Source organism: Mastigoproctus giganteus, chromosome 1 (genome assembly GCF_048544385.1).
Source record: "Mastigoproctus giganteus isolate SK-2022 chromosome 1, ASM4854438v1, whole genome shotgun sequence".
NCBI lineage: Eukaryota > Metazoa > Arthropoda > Arachnida > Uropygi > Thelyphonidae > Mastigoproctus > Mastigoproctus giganteus.
Genome location: NC_143575.1, coordinates 210,569,401 through 210,594,288, shown reverse-complemented (window position 1 = coordinate 210,594,288; position 24,888 = coordinate 210,569,401). Strand labels below are relative to the sequence as shown.

Here is a 24,888-nt window from a genome sequence, read left to right as displayed (position 1 = left end):
TGCAAGATCAGTGGATCTTTTAGAGTGATAAGCATACTGTTGTTGATAGATGAGCTGATTTTCTTCAAGAAAACCCATGAGTCCGGTATGAAGAATTTTTTCGAATAATTTTGCAAAAACTGAGATTAGAGCTATTGGGCGAAAGTTGTTGATAGAGTTACAACGATTTCCCTTTGGAACAGGGATGATTATTGCTTTTTTGAATTGAGAAGGGAATTCACCAGATTGAAAGGAGAGATTGAATATATACTTCAGTGGCATAAGAATTGAGCTAAGGACCTTTTTCAGCAGAGGAGGAGATATTTCATCAAAGCCAGGGGCTCCCTTTTCTTTCAATTGTTTCCCTGCCTCTAAAATCTCTTGATCGGAGGGGGAGGGAGAAAAAGAGTTTCTGATTGAGTACTTGGCAGATTCTTTCATTTCATTTCATTGTCTCTGAAATCAAGTTCATCTTGAAAGAGGTTATTTCCACTTGATATAAAGTGGTTACAGAAGGCAGTAGCTTTTAGTTCATCCTCTGAAATGAGAACCTCGTTTTCAACTACATCTCCAACGTAGCTCTGTGATTTCAGTTTTCTTCCCGGTAATAGTTTGTTCAAAACTGTCCATTTTTTCTTGCTTGTTATGATACCTGTAAGTTGAGAACTATAGTATTTTCTTTTCTCTGACTGAATGCAGTAAGTGGCTTTGTTTCTATACGTTGTGTATTTAATTTTATCTGCTCGATTCCTGTTGCTCTAGCAATTCTTGCAAGGTTGTCTCTTTTCTTTAACATATTACAAATCTTGTTTGAGATGAATGGGTATATTTTCCCTCTTGGCCTGGTGGCCTTTTTATTCTCTGGGCTCCTGATATATGACATGTTTTTTTCATAGCTATTTAGGATATGCTTAAAAAAGCAATTCGTTGCAATTTCAGGATCACTCGTAGCAAGCACTCCATCCCACGTTGACTGCTGCAGGTCGCGACAAAGCTGACTGAGAGAGTTTCGAATGACAGATTTGAAAGTGTGCATGATCTCTGCTTCTTTTATTTCATTTTCAATTACCATTAAGATGGGACGATGACCCGAAATAGTTGTATCAAGTATTGCATACGTGAGAGAGCATTCCCCAATTGCAAGGTCAAGAAGGGAATTGCGGGACTCTCCCATTCTAGTTGGGATATCTCCATCAGTATGAACAGAGAAACCATTTGAAGTAATGACATCTAGGAGGTCTTGCACCTGAGAGGAAGAGCTTTGAAGAATGTTAATATTAAAGTCACCATCAGTAGAAGGCTTAGGGATTTGCTTGTGAAATGAGATTGTTGTTTGTTGTTGTTGTTGTTGTTTGGTTTTTAGGAGCATTAACAACTAAGGCCATATTGCTCCGGGAATATGCGGCGGTCATTCCCTGACCTTTCCGCATCCTCCGTATTTGGTGGTGATGACGGGCTCGAACCCCGGTCTAATCAAGAAGCGTGTGCTATGCACTGCTGCTCCTTCCCACCTGGCTACGGAGGCACCCTGTGTGAAATGAGATGGAGTATTGTCAAGAGTTATTACAAGGAAGCTGTTAACTGAAGCTGAGGGAGGTCAGTATAGACACCCAATCACCAAAGAGACAATGCGGATAAAAGTGAGTTCACAAGCTTGATCAGGCAGATTTAAGATAGGAAAGGCAGAGCATCGCAGATGACTATGAACACAAATAGCAACTCCACCACCTTTTGAATCATCTCTGCAACTTTGAAAAAGAGAGTAGTCTGGAATTTGGATTTGACACCTCAGGAGAGAACCAGGTCTCAGTAAAAACCATCAGGTCTGGATGCAGATTCCATGATGTCAGTTGAGCGAGGATTTCATCATTATGTTTTACAAGACTGCGGTGTTCATATAGAATACAGTAATTGCATCTTTTGATGCTGCAGTAAGGCACAAAGTTGTTCAGCTTAATTGATGGAAAGTGACAGGGTAGAAAGATGTTTTCACAAGAGTTAGTGTCATTCAAATTCTGATAGGCTGAAGAGAAAGATGAATCATTTGTAGACATTATTTCCTGTAGATTCCTGAATATCTGAAAAAAACGCACGGATTGTCTTTCATGCTTACTGGTTTCGACAGCCAAGTCACTAGCAGGTAACCTAGGACCAGAAAGAGGGGGTTGTCCATAGAAAGGCTGAATGATGGTTCCCACAGGCCAACAGTGGTCCTTCAGTAATTCATCAAAGTCTGTTTGCTGACATTAAATGTAGAAAGAGCTGTACGACTCGTGTTTAGAAATCATTTTTATTATCTTTGCTTCTATCTGCAGTTGAGTTCTTCTGATATGCTGCTCTACTTCTGTATCGTAGAGTTGGGGTTCGAGTCTCAAAACAAAAATACCCCTGGTTGAACTTTTGGTTCTGGGGATTGCTCTGATGGTAGAGTTGGTGGCTATTGCCACAACAGGAGGAGGATGTCGACGTCTGCCTGAGCGATTAGAGACAGAGAGATTCAGCTGTCTTCCAATGAGATCTATCCGCCACCTAGAGGGAATGACATCTTCTAGGAGTGGATTTGCAGTTCGACTGACATCCTTAGATGTTTTATGAGACTGACTGGTGACAGGAGCATATACTGGAGGGTATGGAGGTTGCTTTATAATAGATGGTTAAGTGGCTTCTGCAACAGGAGCAGGGGTTGGCTGGAAAGTAGAATTTCCCATGGGTTTCATCCAATTGTATGTAGGACTTAATGATATGCTGGAGTTTCGAATAAGATATGTCAAATCAGAAATTTTCTGTAGTAAAACATAATTAAATTCACACAATTGCACGTTTTCCAATCTGATTTTTTTAGTTTCATCAAGAAGAGAGATCATCATGGATTTGTGAGTGTCCAAGATTTGAAAAATGAGTTTTGTGGTCAGCTCATTTGGATTTTCATCTTGTGAAACTTCTTGGTTAAGGAGGTGAGAGAAGGAGCGATATGTCTGCTCTGATGCCACGTCATGAGGTATGGCCTCGGATAGGCCATTCTGCCGAGTATTCATTGATGATAATTGAAACATGAGTATTCATTGAGGACAATTGAAACACGAGGTTCACCGTCAGGAGGGCTTGAGGGATCAGCTGGGCTGGATCCTAAGTTATTTTCATGTTTCGTCTTTTTCTTTGATTGCCTGTAATTTATACAAGGGCCCTTTCACAAGCCAATCGCTGCCTGTAACATGTTTTTCCAGTTTGCTGTTGACATATCTATGCATTTAATGCAATACACAAGACCACATTCTGCATTGCATTGAAGAAAGTCTTTGCCTTTCTTTTTGCACAATTGGCAAATAATTTACACTTGCGGAGCCATTGTAATTAACAATAAGTACACAATTTCTTTTGAGATGAAAAATATAAAAAATATACAATATACAAAATATGAATATACAAAGTATGAGATATATAACACAGAATTATTGCTATCTGAAATAATCTTGTACTAAACGTATCCGTGAACTTTAGTTAAAATTCTTCAGAATTCATTACAATTCATTCAACGAGTGAATTTTAAAGATATGCTTAGTAGATTCCTAATTTAAGCAACAGGCATTCCTAGCAACATTCCTAAATTTAACCAACATTTAAGCAACAGTACTGGATATCACACCACTGCAGATTAACTAGCAGAGGATCTTTTGAAGGCATAGTCCTCTTCTTAAGAACAAAGGCAGGTGACTGTCCATGCTATTATTGGACAAAAACAGTAAAGTGTCTGACCTTGGTTATACTGCGAGGGAGTAATCCTTTCGTTGATACTTCGCAGCTTCTTTCATGCTATAACGAATTTCATTCGTTATAGCATGAAAACTATCTTTTCAAAACCTCTTCTTTCTTGATAGATGTGACAAACAAAACTGGCTGATTCAGATAGTATAAAAATGTTGGAGCAACTTCATCAGAAACCATTCATTTAGCTCACTTTAGCAGGAGCACAAACACAGCACAACCACAACCATTTGTGCAAGCGCAAAAAGCAGATATTCCATTAATAATTTCCAATTTATTATTTTTTTTATATATTTTCTAGACTATATGTCATCATTACTATGTATTGTCAATGTACAAAATCATTCATTTTAGAAAACATTCAATATTAGTTCAAAATATATTCCTTGATAGCAGAGTAGTAACATATTTAGTTTTAAGACAGTTCAACTGCTGAAATCATATTGCACTATTTATATCTCACATTAAAAAATATTGCACAATTGCAACACCCATAGTGGAGGCAACATCTGAACCTGTGACCTTAATTTCTGTATACAAGTACATTACCCACTGGCCCAATCTGGCGGTCCAGGTTAACATTTTGGCTTAATGCTAGTGCCTAACATTCTTTGGAGATTACTGGGAACAGAGCTACTGTATTATCTAATAAAAATATAGAGTTATATAAAAATATATAAAAGTCTCAAATGTGCTAAGTACCCAGGGATACTGCATTTGTGAGGTTCAAGTACATATAACAGCAAAAGTCAACAACATTAGTTGTCTTACATTCTTTAGTAAATCCAAGAGTTTTTTTTTAAAGAGCATTCATAAATGCATAAAGTAGCTACTGTTTGTCCACGTGTAACAATTCAATTCCCATTGGATGGATTTCAATGAAATATCATATTTCAGTCTTTTAGAAAAATTTGTTGGGCCATCATAAATTTGATTAAAATCAGATCAATGGAAATTCAGCAATTTTTTCCCTGTAAAATTCTGAATTATCTCTACACAAATGGAAATAGGTTTCAGATGTTTCACCATTACAAGAAAATGTCAGGTCACCAATATCTCAGATTATGAGAATTGTGTACCAAAGAATGCAAAGAAAAGTAGAAAAGACTTCTTTATTTACATAAGTATATTAGTAAAATAATAACAGGAGTTAACCTCAATACAGTGCATAGAACACTTCCTTATGATACCCTCCAGAAATTAAAATGGAAAAAACAAAAACTTACCGGTACATTAGAGTAAAATATAAATAATCAATTTAAAACAATTAAAAATCAAATTAACGCAATTAAAAGAATCTAATGAAAATATTCAAAACGATTTTCCTTCCTGAAGCCGACAACGCTTTTCGACCGTATGTCGTGATCACAGGAATGAAAATTACCAAATTGGGTTAAACCTGATACTTAAATAGAGATTATTTGTCTTCGCTCATGCGCGTAAAGGTCCACGCATCGGAGATCAAATATGGCCGCCGAACATTAACAGAATTCTCGTGTAATTTAATTTCAACGGTTTCTGCAATTAATAGTCGCGTATAATTACGTTGAACGTTAAGTATTTTGGCCTCGTTAAATAAAAAAGTATGATTTTTGTTAATGGCATGAAAGGCTAATTCTGACGCTGCTGAACGAGAAGCACGAACTTAGGCTTCATGTTGATTTACACGAATATTAAAAGAAAATCGGGTCGAACCTTGATAAGACGAGTCGCAATCACCGCAAGAAACGTTGTATACCAGATCATTAATTTGTGTTGCGAACACTGAAAGAACCGAGCGATTGTTCAGTATAGTGTGTAACTTCCATATTGGTCTAGCTACAATTTTAAATTCGGCATGTTTAAAGAATCTGTTAAGCTGTTTGTGCCACTGTTCAACATATGGGACAGAAATAAAGTATTTTTTGATATTACTATTGTTGATTGGTGTAGTATTTTGTATCCTATCCTTAGCTTGTACCCTAATTCGGTTTATTGTGGTAATGGAATAAATCCTGTTTAAGAATCTGCTAGTTAATATTTGTATTTCTGAGTCCAAAGCAGAATCCGTCGTTGAATATTTATAGGCATTAAGAAATTGATTAAAGATAATCGATCTTTTGTAGGTGAACAGGTGATAGCTATTATAATGTAGAAGCATACCGGTGTTTGTAGGTTTTCGATAGATGCTAAATTGTATTTTATTCGAGTCCCGGGTAAGCGTGAAATTTAGAAAGTTTAATGACTTTGTATCCGTATCCTCCCTTTCCACTGTAAGTTTGAGTCTAGAATGAATATTATTAAACGATTGTAAAATGTCTTGGATAGTATTACTATCGGTAATAACTAGAACATCGTCTAAATACCTCCCATAGTATGTGATACGGGTTCGAAAAGGTGTCAAATGTATCTGATCAATCGTTGAGAGATAGATCTCTGACATTAAGCCACTCAGGCTCAAACCCATTGGTAATCCAAAAATTTGTTTGTACACCTTGTCTCGAAAGGTGATGTAGTTAGCCTCAACTAACAGTTTAATTAAGTGAAAAATTTCCTTAATAGGTAGCTTTGCATAATTAATTGGTGTCGAGTTTTTATTTAACATATCCCAAATAATATCTAATGTGTATTCAACGTTTACATTCGTATATAATGAGGTAACATCTAGTGAGAATAAATTGTCATTGTCGCCAAGTCTACAGTCTTTGAGCTTATTAAATAATGTATCGTAGTTCTTAATCCCAAATTGTATTACCTGTCTAAAGGGTTTTATAATGTTATATACATGTGTGGCTAAGGACGAAAATGCCGAGTTCCTGTAGGAAACAATAGGTCAAATAGGAAACCGAGTCTTGTGTAATTTTACCTGACCGAAAAGTGCAGGAATATTGTATGTTCTGGACTTCAATTCCTTTAACTGAACCATAGTAATGTAGTCATTTTTTCGATACGTGGTTAACGTTTTATTGTATTGATTGACCAAATTGGTAAACAGTGCCGGGTCTACTTCACGATAAGTGGAGGTATCTGACAACTGAATCTAACTTATTAATATAATCATGATTATCTAGTATTACCACTGTATCTCCTTTATCTGCCCTCTGTATAATAATGTACTTATTTCCCCGAAGTTCTCGTAAAGCTGAACTGTCATGTGTATTCAATTTAGGAAGCCGCGTTTCTTTTATGTTATTCACTACTTGGTTAACTTGTTGAATAAATACATCTTTTTGTGGAACATTACGAAGTCCAAATTCAATATGAATTACGCATTGTTTTTTAGGCAGTAAATTATAATTTAGCCCTTTGGATAAAAGCGAAATCTGGTCCTGCGATAGTGTAAACGAGGAAAGATTTGTAACCTATTGATATGTCGGTTCGTCGGATACTGGGTGGGGGGGTGTTCGTAAACTAGCTGACATATTCTGTGGGGGGGATGTCACCCAACTCGTATGAACTTGGTCGCAAGCCTGCGACAATGTGTTAGAATTTGCATGAACGTGTCTTGACCTATCCGATAATGTTTGCAACTTATTAACGTGTCTGTTTTTTATTTCTGAGGCCTGTGCTTCCCGTCGCAAATCTATGGAGGTCTTCAATACAGACCAATCGTTCGGATGTAGATAATTTTTTAATTTATCGCGAAGCTTCCTAACCTGAGAAAGGTATTTCTGTTTATTCGAATATCGAGATTTTAAGGCAAGCTTAACAATATTATGCGATGTCACCAGTGTTAGTTGTTTTATGCCTGAAATTTTTTGATTTAAATTCACCCTGGCAAACTTCGGAACGATGTTGTTTTGAAGGCAATATTTTAGAAAAGAAATATGGTAACTTTGTGCCACGTACCTTAGTGTAGATTTAATGTAATTTTGTACCAAGCCATTCAAGAAACCTATTACCAACCTATTAAGGAAATTTTTCACTTAATTAAACTGTTAGTTGAGGCTAACTACATCACCTTTCGAGACAAGGTGTACAAACAAATTTTTGGATTACCAATGGGTTTGAGCCTGAGTGGCTTAATGTCAGAGATCTATCTCTCAACGATTGAGCAGATACATTTGACACCTTTTCGAACCCATATCACATACTATGGGAGGTATTTAGATGATGTTCTAGTTATTACCAATAGTAATACTATCCAAGACATTTTACATTCGTTTAATAATATTCATTCTAGACTCAAATTTACACTGGAAAGGGAGGATACGGATACAAAGTCATTAAACTTTCTAAATTTCACGCTTACCCGGGACTCGAATAAAATACAATTTAGCATCTATCGAAAACCTACAAACACCGGTATGCTTCTACATTATAATAGCTATCACCTGTTCACCTACAAAAGATCGATTATCTTTAATCAATTTCTTAATGCCTATAAATATTCAACGACGGATTCTGCTTTGGACTCAGAAATACAAATATTAACTAGCAGATTCTTAAACAGGGGTTATTCCATTACCACAATAAACTGAATTAGGGTACAAGCTAAGGATAGGATACAAAATACTACACCAATCAACAATAGTAATATCAAAAAATACTTTATTTCTGTCCCATATGTTGAACAGTGGCACAAACAGCTTAACAGATTCTTTAAACATGCCGAATTTAAAATTGTAGCTAGACCAATATGGAAGTTACACACTATACTGAACAATCGCTCGGTTCTTTCAGTGTTCGCAACACAAATTAATGATCTGGTATACAACGTTTCTTGCGGTGATTGCGACTCGTCTTATCAAGGTTCAACCTGATTTTCTCTTAATATTCGTGTAAATCAACATGAAGCCTCAGTTCGTGCTTCTCGTTCAGCAGCGTCAGAATTAGCCTTTCATGCCAATAATGAAAAACATACTTTTTTATTTAACGAGGCCAAAATACTTAACGGTAAACGTAATTATACGCGACTATTAATAGCAGAAACCGTTGAAATTAAATTACACGAGAATTCTGTTAATGTTCGGCAGCCATATTTGATCTCCGATGCGTGGACCTTTACGCGCATGCGCTAAGACAAATAATCTCTATTTAAGTATCAGGTTTAACCCGATTCGGTAATTTTCATTCCTGTGATCACGACATACGGTCGAAAAGCGTTGTCGGCTTCAGGAAGGAAAATCGTTTTGAATATTTTCGTTAGATTCTTTTGATTGCGTTAATTTGATTTTTAATTGTTTTAAATTGATTTGAATGGTGTTAAATTGATTATTTAATTATTTATATTTTACTCTAATGTACCGGTAAGTTGTCGATTTTTTAGTTTTTTCCGTTTTAATTTCTGAAGGGTATCATAAGGAAGTGTTCTATGCACTATATTGAGGTTAACTCCTCTTATTATTTTACTAATATTATTATCAACGTAGAACATATTGAGTAGTACAGCTCTGACTCATACTATCTAATTTATTTACATAAGCACTTAGAAGGAAAGAGATGAATCACATTGGCCCACTAGATATGGATGGTATAACTGCTCATGACTTGTTCAGATTGCTGACAACTAGATATTTTGCATCTGCATTCACAAGTGAAGAATTTTTTTAGAGAAGGGGATGCCAGAAGTACAAGGCATGGCTATTAAATAAAAGGACTGTTGTAATGAAATAAATATGATGCAATATTTCGTACATTACAGGTTATCCCCTTCAAAATAATTGCCTTAGACTTGTGCAAACTGTTCCATACATTTCTTCCAAGCACAGGTATATTTCTGGAACTCATGTAAGCCCTTTTAACACTTTGGTCAGTTTTTTTTTTTTTTTTCTAAACGTCTTCAATGAAATGAAAATGGGTTCCCTTAAGAACACTTTTCAGTTTAGGGGAGAGAAAACAGCCACAAGGGGCTAGGTCTGGAGAGTATGATGCATTTTCACACACAGGGATTTATGTTTTGGCCAGAAACTGTGAAAAAAGTGCTGTGTGTTGGAGCATTGTCTTGATTGAGCATCCAACCATCCTTCCACAATTCAGATCGCTTCCTTTGAATTTTTTCATGAAGTCTTGTCAGAACGTCAATGTAGTAGTATGTTTCATTCATTTCATTGACAGTCTGATTTGGTGAGACATATTCGGCCATAATAATTTTTAATATCAAATGAAAACCAGAAAGCACGGTTTTCATTCTTGATTTTGACATTCTTGCTTTTTCTGGTTGGGGAATTGTTTTGTCTTCAATTACACCGACTTGTTTAGTTTCTGGGTCACACTGGAACAGCCAACTTCATCGCAAGTAATTACAGTACTCAGAAAGTCTGGATTTTCAATTTTTTTCAAAACACCTTCACAAACTTGGAGTCTTCTCATTCTTCGATCTTCATTCAAAAATTTTGAATTTTTGAATGAAGTAACTGTTTAAATTTAACTGTTTTAATCAGTTTAAATTTGAGTAACTGTTTCTTTGTCCATATTGAGTTCTGATACCACCATTCTATTGCTTAAACAACGATCACTTCCTAATCAATCACCTTACACAGTCCACTTCATATCAATTTTCATGGATATCAGTCAGCCTGGCATTTATAGCCTTCTACATTTTCCCTTCCTTCTAAAAATCTTTTATGGCATTCAAACACATGAACTACTGACACAGTATCTTCCCCATAAACTTGATGTAACAACCCATAACTCTTAGTTAGTGTTTTCTTTAGTTTTGTTAAAAATTTCAGGTTGATTCACTGTTTGATTCTTTTGAAAACCTTTAATGTAAACCTTTCTCACTGCAAAGAAAATGAGCATGTTGGAATGTAACTTTTCACATAACTAGGGAAAGGTTCAAGGTCAAATGCTGTGCTTTTGTTTCACAGGTAGCACGTGGTGTGTGGTGGCTGTGTGCACAGCCTTGTTATATAACATCCACACCTCATATATAAAATTTTAACAGAGTGCTAAATGATTTAATGATAACTGAGAGGAAAGTGGAAAATAAATTGTTAAAGCTAAAAATAATTATAAACCTGTAAGCTTGAGTTCTCTTCCAGAGAAAATAACGGAGTCACTGGTTCAAGTAGTAAGGCAGGACCATATAGACACTAATGCAGTTATATGGCAATCATAGCATGGATTTGTTAAGGGGTGAGCTTGTCTGACTAATCTGATTTTGTGCTAATGATGCAGGAACAATGGAATGGACACAAAAAAAATTTTTTTGACATATATCTTCAGAAAGGGTTTTAATATTGTTCAACATTAAAGACTCCTCAACAAACTGGGGAAATGTTATATTAAAACCCTTAATAGAAGAATAATTATTAATGGGCATTGCCTTCCTTGGATAAATGTAATCAGTGGATGTATTAAGGACTCTGGATCCCCAGGTTCTTTCATACCAGATCCATTAACATTAACAGATTCAGTGATAACAGCACTAATAACTACATCCTATCGCTATTTTCTTCTCCAGAAAATAGCGATAGGATGTAGGATAGAAGGAGCGAGAGTGATATGAACGCTCCTAGTATCTTGCATCCTATTGCTATTTTCACCTTCTTTTGACCATCCTTTTCTCCTTTCCCCATCCTCAAGAATTTTACCATTCCCTATACCATTTGCCTAGCTACACTTTTTTGATCAAATTACATTACTGCATATTTGAATTATATTTCACATGATTTTTTAACCCCATTAATCTAACTACCTTTTACCCTTACCGCATGATACATACTTGTGTATATTTTTACACACTTTTGTATATTTGTATTATTTTTTACATTATTTTTTACATTACATTATTAACTTAATTTTTACATTGTGTAGGGACTACCTTGTCTGATAGTATTAAGATAAAGTCTGCATATTTGCCCCCCCCCCCTTTTTTCTTGTACTATAGACAAGTTTGGAAATGCAGTGACTGATACATGGTCAGGAGTAGTCCCCTGATGAAATGCCTGGCCATGTATCATTTTTTTCGTTTACTTTATTCAGATTTTGCATATTTGCCATCCCTTTATTCGACCTCTTTCTAAAATTGCCCTTCAATATCTGAATACAGTATTATTTATGTATTCTTTATTTGTACAGTTCATTTTTATTTTTGTATATTTTTTGCTTCCTTAGTCCCATTTCATTTTTGCACTAGGTTTTTTTAATTTCTTTCACCACTACTTTACTTCCAGTTTCTACTTTCCTTTTAAACCTCTCTCAGTTCGGGTACTTTGTGTACTTTTCATTTCCATCTTTACAGACACTATATTCATAATACAAACCACACATTGTTTATATATATATATATATATATATATATATATATATATATATATAAACAAAGTATGTATGAATTGATATATTGGATAAAGTATGCATAAATGGAGGTGAAAATTACACAAAGTACCAGTGACTATAAAGGTAAGGATAGTAGAAAAGGAAGTATAGTAGATATGTAAAAGGTGAAAGAATGTTAATATCCTAAAGGTTATGATGAATTAAGAAAATTATGGGCTGAATTACAAAGCCAATAGTAGGTGAGTGAACTGTAAAGCAAAATTATTAATAATAAGGTAAAATATAATACAATATAATACAAATGAAATAAAAAGTGGTAGAGCTGTCATCAGATATGGGGGGACATAATTAGATAAAAGTCAAATACAGGTAACTAACTACCTTGTCCATACTGTATAAGAATATACTAATTTTATTTTATTTTTTTGCTTTAGGCCACAATTAGAGCACTGCATACAGGATGGAATACTCATGTTAGGGAGAATGTTGATTTTTTGGAATGGGTGTAGAGAAGAGGTGTTCCTCTTCTCTGCACCCATTCCTTGGTAAGGAGTTCCCCCTTAACAAGAAAGACTTCAGTTCTGCAAATTGAGCATCTAGGAAGCAGGCACTGCAAGGAGATCTGATTGACATGTTTAAAGCTTTGAATGGATTGAGTAAACTTAATGATGATGGCATCCTTACTTAGACAACACACATAATTGGGGGCATAAATTTAAACCGAGAAAGAATGGTGCACAATAGATGTGTGGAAATTTACTTTCAGCCAGTAGGTAATTGACTGTTGGAACAAACTACTATCTGGTGTTGTGGAAATCAGCAGTTTGAATAAATTTAGCCCTGCAGTGACAGCACTATACCGACAACGTCTAACTAGAAACTAATAAGCCCAATAATCTTTTCTGTGAATCGGATATTTAACCTGAGTGGGTCCACGAAGTCAAACTGTTGGTTACAGAAAAACATTAGCATTAGCAAATGAAGCAAGGAAGCAAATTTATACAGAATCGTAGGGGAAAAAAAAAAAAAAAAACCTTCCTGTTTCACCTATCCATTCCCTACAATAGTTTCTCTGGTCCTTTCTTGAATTTATTTATTTAAACTATCAGCTTCCAGTTTATTTAAATATTTAATCAGTTTATTTAAACTATCAGCTTCCACAACAACAGATGGAAGTTTGTTCCCACAATCAACCACTGGCCAGCTAAAAGTAAATTTCCACACATCTCTTCTGCAAAGGTGCTTCTTCAACTTGAATTTATGCTTCCTCATGTGCTAAGGGGGATCAACGGGTGATACAAATAATTACAGAACTGTTAGTTTAACTTCTGTTCCCAGAGAAATTAGTGGAGGTGCTGGTTAAAGAAGCACTGCAGGATCATCTAGACAAGACTGCTGATGTAGTTCATGGGTTTGTTAAGGGAAAGTCTTGTCTAACCAATGACTGGATACTATGATGTGGTCGCAAAGGAACTGGATGCAAAAATTAATTTTGATATCATATACTTGGATTTCAGAAAAGCTTTTGATACTGTTGCACATGGAAGATTGCTGCACAAATTGGAGCAGTATGGCATTAAGGGCAAGTTGCAACAATGGATGAAAGGATGGTTGAGTGGGAGAAGACAGAGAGTGTTGATCAAAGGGTACTGCTCTATGTGGACTAATGTTATTAGTGGAGTACCACAGGGTTCGGTGCTGGGCCCATTGTTGTTTTCTGCATTTAATAATGATACTGATCAGGCTTAATGTCCAAGTTTGTAGATGATATGAAGGTTGGCAGGGTTGTTAATCACATTAATGACAGTATGCTACTGAAACAACACCTAGAGAAATTGAGTAGATGGGCTGAGAGGTGGCAACTGAAGTTTAGAATTGACAAATGTGAAGTACTGCATGCAACTAGAAGTAACCCAAGAAAAACATATCAACTGTGTGGTACTACACTTAGGGTGCTAGAAAATGAAAAAGATCTGGGAGTAATTGTGCAGTCAGCTATGACGTTTTCTGAGAAGTGCAGTACTCAAGGCGTGGTCAGGCCACGCCTTAAGTACTGTGTACAGGTCTGGAGGCCTTGTTTTAGGAAGGATGTAGATTTGCTTGAGCGAATACAGAGAAGGGCAACAAGATCGGTGAGGAGAATAAAGAGGAATAAAAATAAAGAAGAATAAATTTCTTCCTCTTACCAAGAAAGGCTTAAGTTCTGCAAATTGCAGCATCTGAAGACTAGGCACTTGCCAGGTGATCTGATTGTGGTGTATAAGGCCTTGAATGGGTTGAGCAGGCTCAATTCTGGTGGGATTCTTCCTCTTGCTCAGATTATGAACCTGAGGGGGCATATATTCAAATTGAGGAAAGGCAGTTGTAGAATAGATGTGTGGAAATTTGCCTTTAGCCAGTAAGTAGTTGATCGCTGGAACAAACTTCCATCTGTCATTGTGGAAGTTGACAGCTTAAATATATTCAAGGAGGATCTGGACATATGTTTATAGGGAATGGATGTGTAAAATTTTTTTTTTATTTTTTTTGGCTGATGCAACATAAGCTTGCTTCCCTGCATCACATGCCTCTACTACTTCCACTTTTCTCTTACTTAATTCAAAATCATTTAACTCCCTGTTAGAGTTTGATAAACTTCTGATCTCCAATTCCCTAATGAATTCCTCATGTGTGTGTGTGACTGAACATCTCTGATTTTTTCTGATTTTCTGTAACTTCCTAAACATAAACAAATTTTTAGTTTGTAGTAGTTTTTTTTTTTTTTTTTTTTTTTTTTTTAAATCATTTCCCAGAAACATAGCTCGAACCTGTAAGCTCTTCTCATATTTATTAGAACTTATTTCAAAATAGTGTGGGAATGGCACTCATTTTCTACAAAATATTTCTTAGTAAAATAATAAGAGGAGTTTACCTCAATATAGTGCATAGAACACTTTCGTATGATACCCTCCAGAAATTAAAACGGAAAAAACGAAATAATGAACACTTACCAGTACATTAGAGTAAAAAATAAATAATTAAATAATCAATTTACATCCGTATTATCATACGGAAGTGTTCTATGCACTATATTGAGGTAAACCTCCTCTTATTATTTTACTAATATCATATGGAAGTGTTCTACGCACTATATTGAGGTAAACTCCTCTTATTATTTTACTAATATCATACGGAAGTGTTCTACGCACTATATTGAGGTAAACTCCTCTTATTATTTTACTAATATTATTATCAACGTAGAACATATTGAGTAGTACAGCTCTGATTCATACTATCTAATAAAATATTTCTTACGTTTGTAACTAGCTTGCAAAATAGTTATTCTTAAAATGATATATTACTGTTTTATTTCAAAATATAAGAGCAATGAAGCCCAATTTTGTACTTTAAGTAATATTTTTTAAATATAAGATAGATTATCATATCTTTTTGATATGATAATCACTCACATCAAACTGATCCGGTTAATATAATATGATATAAAAGATCTAAATTTATAACATGAAAATATCCTTATTAAAAGATTGTAAAATTATGCAGTTTTTATAAAACTAATCTTGTCTTCAATTCCCACTGTCTACTTATTGCTACCAAGGAAGAGCAAAGCATAGCCAATGCACATCAACCTAGTCTAGTCTAAAATATTTCAATACAGTTTTTAATATAGTTTGACAATTGTCTTCTGTTTCTAGTCTATCATTGATGGGTTTAGTTTGGGGTAAGTTGATGTGCATCGGCTACGCTTTGCTCTTCCTTGGGAATTGAAGACAAGATTAGTTTTATAAAACCGTATAATTCAACAATCTTTTAATAAGGATATTTTCGTGTTATAAATGTAGATCTTTTATATCATATTATATTAACCGAATCAGTTTGATGTGAGCATTGGGTGAAGAAATTTCACTTTTTCCTTATAAAAGATGTTATAAAAGATATCACATAAAATATGATATCTTTTATAACATTAACTGCCATATTTGAAGAGTTAAATCTGCATACATGATGACCAATTTTACAGCTGAAAGCTTGAAGTACTGTTGATTATCTATTAAAATTCTTAGCAAAGCTTATTATCTTAGTACTCACTTTTAGATCCATATTGGTTAGGGTTAAATTTACATAAATTTAAGTAAAAGTTTTCAATTATATTAATAGATTAATTAATTTGAAAACACGTTTCTAGGAAGAGAGAGTGCACCACCTTTTTCCCAGTTGTCATTTATAAAATTATATGAATGAAGATTCGCATGTTGAAAAACCAATAACTGGATGAGAAGCTTTCGATGTTGTCGTCATCAGTTGGTGAATGACATGAGATGTAAGTGTTGATTTATAGTATTGTAGTACCCAGGATGCATTACGTTAAACATGTGTAAATTTATCCTGTGGGAATGAAAATGTCCTTCTTTGTGGGAATGAAAATGTGGGAATTTTCATTCCCATCACCCCTACAACACAAAAAAATCAGTACAAGTCGACCACCACTAATTTTGCCACCGGTAATCCGATTCCATCGCTAATTCGGACATAATTTCTGCGAACGTAATTTCAAATTTCCCAGGTGGGCACACCGACCTGCCACTACTGTTTTGGTGGCAGCATCACCTGTTGGCGCGAACTTGTAAACACTGGCAAGCCATTCCCACTTGTTTTTCTGCATTTATTATAACCTGCTCATATTTAGCCCCAGCTATGGTTCCAATGCATAAAGAAAGTGCCTCTCATGGTGTAAAGTGCAAACACCATACATTGTCCATAACACATAAAGTTGAACTTCTGAAAAAACTCAACAGCAGTGTGTCTGTGAGAAGTTTAACTCTGCTTAATTGTAAATTCCAGCAATTTCTCTCAGTTCCTCTTATCTTAGTAAGAAAATTATTATTAATAATAATTTTCTTTTAGCCATTCCTTTTTAGATTTTTTTTTTTTTTTTACAACACACATAGAAACTTGTGGAAAAACACAATATGGATAATACAGCGCACTAACGAACTTGTTTTCTCAAAATCTCTAACAATACTGACAAACTTATTGCGATGTTTGAGAGTTTATTTTATCGTAATTAGTTTTATTGCAGTGCTTGCAATAAACTAATCACAAACGACTTTCATATGCATGCCGTAATAGCGTCACACGTATGTGGCCTATGCGGCTTCTCAAGAAATAAAGTAACCACATATGTTGCCATCTTGGTCACATATATGTGACATAAAAAAAAAAAAAAAAAAAGACTATTTTATATATATATTTTAAGCAAAAAAAAAAGACAGCACTGACATTACAATATTTATTTTAGAATTACTAATCAAATTATTTCCTAAATATTTTTTGGCCCCTGGGGAATTTTTTTCTTAAACTAGCTTGGCAGTCAATATGTTAAAGGTAGAAGGAGGTGGTTAGCTATTGGATAAAATGTATGTGCTAAAATAATCACCAGTGATCCGGCAAACTCACTAATCCGGCACCACAAAGGTCCCAATGCTGCCGGATTAGTGATCGTCGACCTGTATTATACAGCCAAATCTACAATGCGATTAAATATAATCATTCACAGGAAGATTTGACTACACAACTACTATACCTAACAAAAACCTTTATAGCTAGAAAAATACCCCAAACAATTAATTCAAGAAAGCACATTAGCTGTAAAAGGAAAAATTAATAATCCTCGCACTGTTAACATTAGTACTGATCATACACAAAATACAATAGTCACACTTCCGTATCATAGCCAACTACGGAATATTTTTAGAGGGACAGACATTACATTGATTTTTTTCATCATATAATAAACTAAGTACTTTTTTCAGCAAATACAGAGAGTCATATAAATACAATATTCAAGACATAAACAATATAATATACCTTATAAAATGCCAATCTAGATGTAGTGCATGCTACATAGGTAGCACCACAGCAAAATATGGAACTTCCAGATCAGCCAACACGAGAGCATACTATCATTATAATAGTTTCAAATCAGACCAAACAGGAACTGAACTCAGCACGTACACTCTTTTAATCATGATCCATTAATAGATAATGCAATTACACTAATTAAACTTAAATCAAATTATAAGATATTCCAGTAAGAAGCCCTAGCTATAGAATGGTTCCGCCAAAATAGATCATACGAAATTTTAAAAACTAAATTACCCACGAAGCTTTCACCAATATGGCAGCTCACATGAATCAAATTTCCACATGTTTAATGTAATGCATCCTGGGTACCACGGTACTATAAATCAACACTTACAACTCACGTCATTCACCAACTGATGACGATGACATCGAAAGCTTCTCATCCAGCTATTGATTTTTCAACAAGCGAATCTTCTTCATATAATTTTATAAATGACAACGAGGAAAAAGGTGGTGCACTCCCTCTTCCTAGAGACATGTTTTTAAATTAATTAATCTATTAATATAATTGAAAACTTTTACTTTCCTTTATGTAAATTTAACCCTAACCAATACAGATCTAGAGGTGAGTACTAATAAGCTTTGCTAAGATAAGTACTAAGATAATAAGCTTTGCTTAATCTGCATACATGCAAGCTGCTAATGCAATATCTGATAATGACAGGACAGGAAAAATTTTACCATAAGCATGATCAAAAATGAGAATGAAGAAGCAATTCTCTAACCAGTACTGCAACAAAAAAGGAATGGGATTAGCAAAATAGTTATACTTTAAGGAACATGTATTAGAAAATAGCAACAAAAATGGAATGGGATTAGCAAAATAGTTATATTTTAAGGAACTTGTATTAGAAAATAGCTACATAAAATGTATGCTGAAACAAAAAATAAAACTGTTAGCTGCTCATTAACAACTGCATTTTCATTTTTTGTAGCTCTTGTTTACTGTTCCACTGGTTATATAAGCTGCAATAAGGCAGTTGTGACAAAGTTGGGTACTCCACTGATGATTTCAGCTGTAGTGAGTTATAAACAGAATTTTTTTTTTTCAGTCCTTTACCAAAAAATCTTACCTGTGTTTTATGCCTTAATTTGTCCAGCTGTAAACTGATTTCCTGAATTGGATCTGGTGTGATAGGCATTTGGCTGGCAAGACCTTGACAAAGCTAATAAACAAACATACAGCAAAGATTAAAAATAACTTAAAGTTTTATTAATATTGCAAATTATTTTTTAATTTTCAGTTTGAAATAGCACACACATTTTATATATAAAAATTAAGCAGAAAGAAGTTAAACTGTATCAATATACAAAAAATAAACTGATAAACAAAGAATAAACATATACAGAGCAAAATCTAAACTGACAGATATGTAAATTAATTGAGACTATACTATTATTTCACATGGTAGATTTAAGTAATTTATTATTGACATGCTACAATCTGAACAAGTGAAACACACCTCAATGACAAACATTTAAACAATTTGTTTAAGTGCTTAGCATTGAGTTGTTTCAATCATTCAAATTGTAGCATGTCAATAATAAATTACTTAAATCTACCATGTGATATAATAGTGTATTCTCAATTAATTAATTATTTACAATGACGAATAATTACATAGATCCCCTCTTCCAGTTAATTGTATGTAAAACTATGTGGATGATAGAATATTTCTCCCCACCCAACAGCCATAAAAAATTTACTAACAAATTATCCAAAGGCTTAAAACATTTCACCACAAATATCATATCTCATAATTAGTAACTTGCAGTGTTGTGCACTGTAGGGATAATTATAGTAAATTAGTAGTTCACAGGTTCTGATCACATAGGTTGGCACATTTTCCTATTTACAGCAAATCAAAAAGGTAAAAGTATAATTTAAAACATAACAGCATTAGCACACATCATGCAAAAAACTATGTGATAAACTATAAATAACAATGTGCACAATATAATTTAAAATAATGTAGTTTGTACTGCTGTCAAATAAGAGGGATTAGTATACCATAATTATTTCCATATCTTAGTTTTGTGGTGTTTTTAAATTAAATTCTGAATAAATCCATACCTCAGACTACAGCATCAAAGCAACAGGCTCAAAGTAGCAGGAATGCTCCAGTTCAGGAGAGAACTTCTAAGGGCAGTTCTCCTGTGAATGACAACTATATTTTATGCATTACATGGTCTCTTTTTGCAAAGCTACTTTTAGCAGGACATCATACAGTCACTGATGACTTTGTGTGTGTTCGTTGCAAATAGAATGATGGGGTTAAGGCAATTCAGCATTCTGATGGGCTTATGTGAAGGCTGAAGAATAGGTTGATGTTCTCAAAGGCTTTCAGCTGCTCAACTCAATGCTTGAGCCCATACTCCAACAGGGGACAACACAATGACATCCTCCAAAGTAGAGATTCTTGGTCCCATAGGAAGTATCTATGGGACCACATTTCTTGCTTTTCTGACATCCAGGTTGTCTCTGACAACCTGGTTGTCAGAGAAGCAAGAAATGTATTAGCAAAAAGGACAGGCAGAACAGAACAAGGGTATATCTACCAGGGGCTAAAACTGATAATGTGGTAGAGCATCTATAATCTTTTAAGGGCACAAAAGGTGATACTGTTGTATATGTTGGTACTAATGATATTAAGGTTGAGGATTTAATTAACAAGTACAGTGCAATGTTGAGAAAAATTAGTTAGGATTCAGATTGAAATATCTGCAATCCTGCCCAGACACAACAGAAGAGACTACATGATGAGAGCCTTATCAATCACTTTGGCTCTGGAGAAACTGTGCAAAGCTCATGGGGTAGAATTTTTCTCAGCACGATCTGTGCTTTTTAATAGGAGATACTATGTTTACAGGGGTAACATATTTAAATAAAAGGGGTGCAAAATTATTTGCTGATGCAGTCAAGGCAGTGCCAGGTGGATCAGAAAACTATTAACTAGGGGGATACACTGACTGATAGATTAACAGAAGCTGCAGGCAGAGGTGTAAGTGATTCTTCCACTGCTTCTATTGGAACATGTAGCATCCTGGAAAACGAGGTGTCAGGGATTTCAAGTTGTCATTGTTATTTGGTTTTTAGGAGCATTAGCAACTAAGGCCACATTGCTCCGGAGATATGCAGTGGTCATTCCCTGAGTATTTGGTGGTCATTCCGTGACTACCAAATACGCATCCTCTGTATTTGGTGGTCACGGGCTCAAACCTCGGTCTAATCAAGAAGCGTGTGCTACGCACTGCTGCTCCTGCCCACCTGGCTATGGAGGCACCAGGGATTTCAAGGCCTGCTGGGATTCTTCAATTTTAGAGTTTATATAAGTAAAGAAATCCTTGCTGTTTTTCTTAGCATCCTTTGCCAAAGATTTCTTGTAATCTGCCTTCGCCTGTCTAACCTCCTTTGTGACTTGATTACAGACTAGCTTATATCTGCCATAGGCTTCTGTGTCGCCTGATAATTTATATGCATCCCATGCATTTTTCTTCTCTGCCATGAATCTAATTAGTTCATTTGACAACCATTTAGGCCCTAAACCTTGAACAATATTTCTTAATAGGTATGAAACGTTTAGTTCCTTGATTCCTTCCACGAATATTCCACGATTAATTCCTTGAATGCTTCCCACTTAGAATTTGCTGTTGGTAACATCATCAGTTGATCCCACTGTACAGAATTTAAACAATATTTCTTAATAGGTATGAAACGTTTAGTTCCTTGATTCCTTCCACAAATAGTTCCACGATTAATTCCTTGAATGCTTCCCACTTAGAATTTGCTGTTGGTAACATTATCAGTTGATCCCACTGTACAGAATTTAAAAACTGTCTGAGACCACTGTAGTCACCTTTACGGAAGCAAAAACCATTTCCTTTACCCCTGATGGTAATTATATCTTTAAGTAAATCCCACATCAGTACACTGATCACTGCCACCTAGTGGTTCCTTTATCTTGAAATTCTTAATACACGAATGATCACTGCTGATAACCAGATCAAGAGTATTTATCCTCTCTGGTTACCTCTCGAACATGCTGCTGCAGAAAGCAATCATCCAAATAAATCCACAAAAGTCACAGGTTCCAGTCAATATCTGGGAAGTTCAAATCCCCCATTATAAGACATTCTGATTTTTCTAGTAAATCAGAACTTGCCCACTCTATTTCTCTGTACAATTGTTCATTGTACTCATTCGAGTCATTAGGCCTATAACACACTCCTACTCTTATTTTTGCTTTCAGAGTGCTCATGTCACACCAAACTGACTCACTCAGCAGTGTACTGTCCATCTATATCAACTGGTTGCACTTCTTTTGATTTTATGTTTTTCTTAATTAACAGTATAACCCCTCCCCCCTTCCTATCCTGTCTATCTGTACACATTGTACTCCCCAAATTCCAATTCTGTATTCCTAATATCTCTGTGACAGCATGTCTGATATCCTAACAATATTACGCTTCTTGATTAGACCAGGGTTCGAGCCTGTGACCACCAAATACGGAGGATGCGAAAAGGTCAGGGAATGACCACTGCATGTCCCCGGAAAAATATGGCCTTAGTGCTAATACTCCTAAAAAAAAAAAAAAAAATAAATAAAAACCAACAATATCCACCTTTGATGTCTTGACCAGCACTTCAAATTCATCAAATTTATTTACTATACTTCTAGCATTGGTATACATGCAAATATACATGCACCTATTCTTATTCTTAGTTACCCTAACACATCCCATATACCCACCTGTTCCACAATGACTGCCATCAGTTCCTGAAACCCTCAGCACCCCTCGCTTCAGGCCGCTGCTTATTCTAATAGAAGTAGTGCAAGAATCACCTTCACCTCTGCCTGCGGCTACTTTTAACCTTTTAGTCTGTGAATCCCCCCAAGTTAGCAGTTTTCCGACCCACCTAACACTGCCTCAATAGCATCAGCAAATATTCTTGCACCCTTTCTATTTAAAGTGTATCTTATCCCTGTAGAAGCAGTCTCTCCTGTTATATGTGGAGTATAATTGTACAAAAAGGACAGTCACAACAGGAGAGGAGTAAGGGTTATGCTCTTAGCTAAAAGCACAAAATCTAAGGCTGTGTATGAAGTTGACTTGGGTGGCCAGTGCAATGTGGAACCAGTATGGTATGGCATAAGCACTGGAAAAACAAAAATGGGAGGAGGAGTGTATTACAGACCGAATAACTGTGATGAACTATAAACTGTAACACTGAGAATGAGCCAATAAATCAGAATGTTTTATGATGGGGTATGCTAACATTCCATATACTGACTGGAAATTGTGGGTTGGTCATTAACTCAGCAGCAAGAAGTTTGTGGATTTACTGGATGACCATTTACTACACCAGCATGTTACAGAGGTAATGCCAGAAACCATTACTGCTGACCTGATTATTAGCAGTGATCTTTCATGCATTAAGAATTTGTAGATAAATGAACCACTAGGTGATAGTGATCATAGTAGTAGTAGTAGTGGCATGTGATGCAAGAAAGCAAATGTATGAGCTTATGCAGCATCAGCCAAAAAAAAAAAAAAAAAAAAAAAAAAACACACCATTCCCTCCAAATGCCTGTCCAGTTCCTCCTTAAATTTATTCAACCTATCAACTTCCACAACGACAGATGGAAGTCTGTTCCAGCAATTAACCACCCGCTGGCTAAAGGCAAATTCCCGCACATCTATTCTACATCTGTCCTTTCTTAATTTGAATTTATGCCCCCTTAGGTTCGTAATCTGAACAAGTGGAAGGATCCCATCAGAATTCAGCGTGCTGAATTCTGATGGGAATTTACTGAAGTGGAATTTACTTAAAGATGAAACTACTGTCAAGAGAAAAGGAAAGGGCTTTTGCTTTCATAAAGGTCACTAGTGGCCTCAGAGAATTTTTAAATTCTATGTAATGGAACCAAATGATGAAGATACCAACAGCAAATGCTAAATATGGGGCATTCAGAAATGTAATCGTAAAAGGTACAAGGTTTTGTATAACAATTAAGAGATACTGCTCAAGACAGACCTTAGCAGATATCAGATGTGCTGATAAGACTCATGGCACAGAAGAAGACATGGGATGCATAGAAATTATCAGATGACACAGAAACATACAATAGATATAAACTATTTTGCAATCAAATCACAAAGGAGGTTAGGCAAGCTAAGGCAGATTACGAGATGTCTCTGGCAAAGACAATGAACCTGCTCAGATTGCTGACATATTAAAAGGTATTTTGCATCTACACTCAAGGAATTTTTTTGGGATGGGGATGCCAAAAGTGTATCAAATTCTAATAGAAAATGAGTGATTTTCTGAGAGCTGAGAGGAAAGTGGAAGAGAAATTGTTGAAGCTAAACATAAAAGGTGGGTGAGGTGAATCCAATTATATTAAGGGATGTAGAAAAAGAGGTAAGCAAACCTTTAGCCATAACTGTGATAGCATCTTTGGATTCAGAGGAGGTCCCTATGGACTGGAAATGTGATAATGTATCCCCAATTCAGAAAGGGGGATAAAAGGGTGACACAAATGTTCAGACCTCTTAGCTTCACGTCTGTTCCACCGAAAATAATGATATAACTGGTTAAAGAAGTAATGTAGGACCATCTAGACAGGAATGGATTTACACTGCAATCACAGCATGGATTTGTGAAAAGGCATTCTTATCTGACTAAACTGAATGGACACTATGACAGTGGCAAAAGGAAATGGATATAAAAAATAAATAATTTTGACATTACATACCTAAATTTCAGAGAAGCTTCTGATACTGTTACACATATAAGACTGCTATACAATTGTAGCAGTGTGTCATTATGGGAAAGTTACTGCTATGGATAAAAGATGGTTGAGTGGGAGAAGACAGAGTTATTATCAATAGGTACCGCTCTTCTTGATCAGATGTTATTAGTGAAGTTTCCCAGGTTTCAATGCTGGGTACAGGATTGTTTCTATATTCATTAATGATATTTATGAAAGAATATCAGGCTTAATGTCTAAGTTTGCA

The 24,888-nt window shown here is 35.3% G+C and overlaps 1 protein-coding gene across 1 annotated transcript in view; it reads right to left on the bottom strand.

Annotated features, from left to right (window-relative positions):
• The window catches only part of Stat92E (Signal transducer and transcription activator Stat92E), a 478,242-nt gene that overhangs the window by 364,417 nt on the left and 88,937 nt on the right, over positions 1–24,888 (bottom strand). Inside the window, exon 5 of the mRNA XM_090375942.1 lies at positions 18,942–19,034. Within this exon, the coding sequence (XP_090232068.1) occupies positions 18,942–19,034 (93 nt within the window). The remainder of the gene's footprint in view (positions 1–18,941; positions 19,035–24,888) is intronic.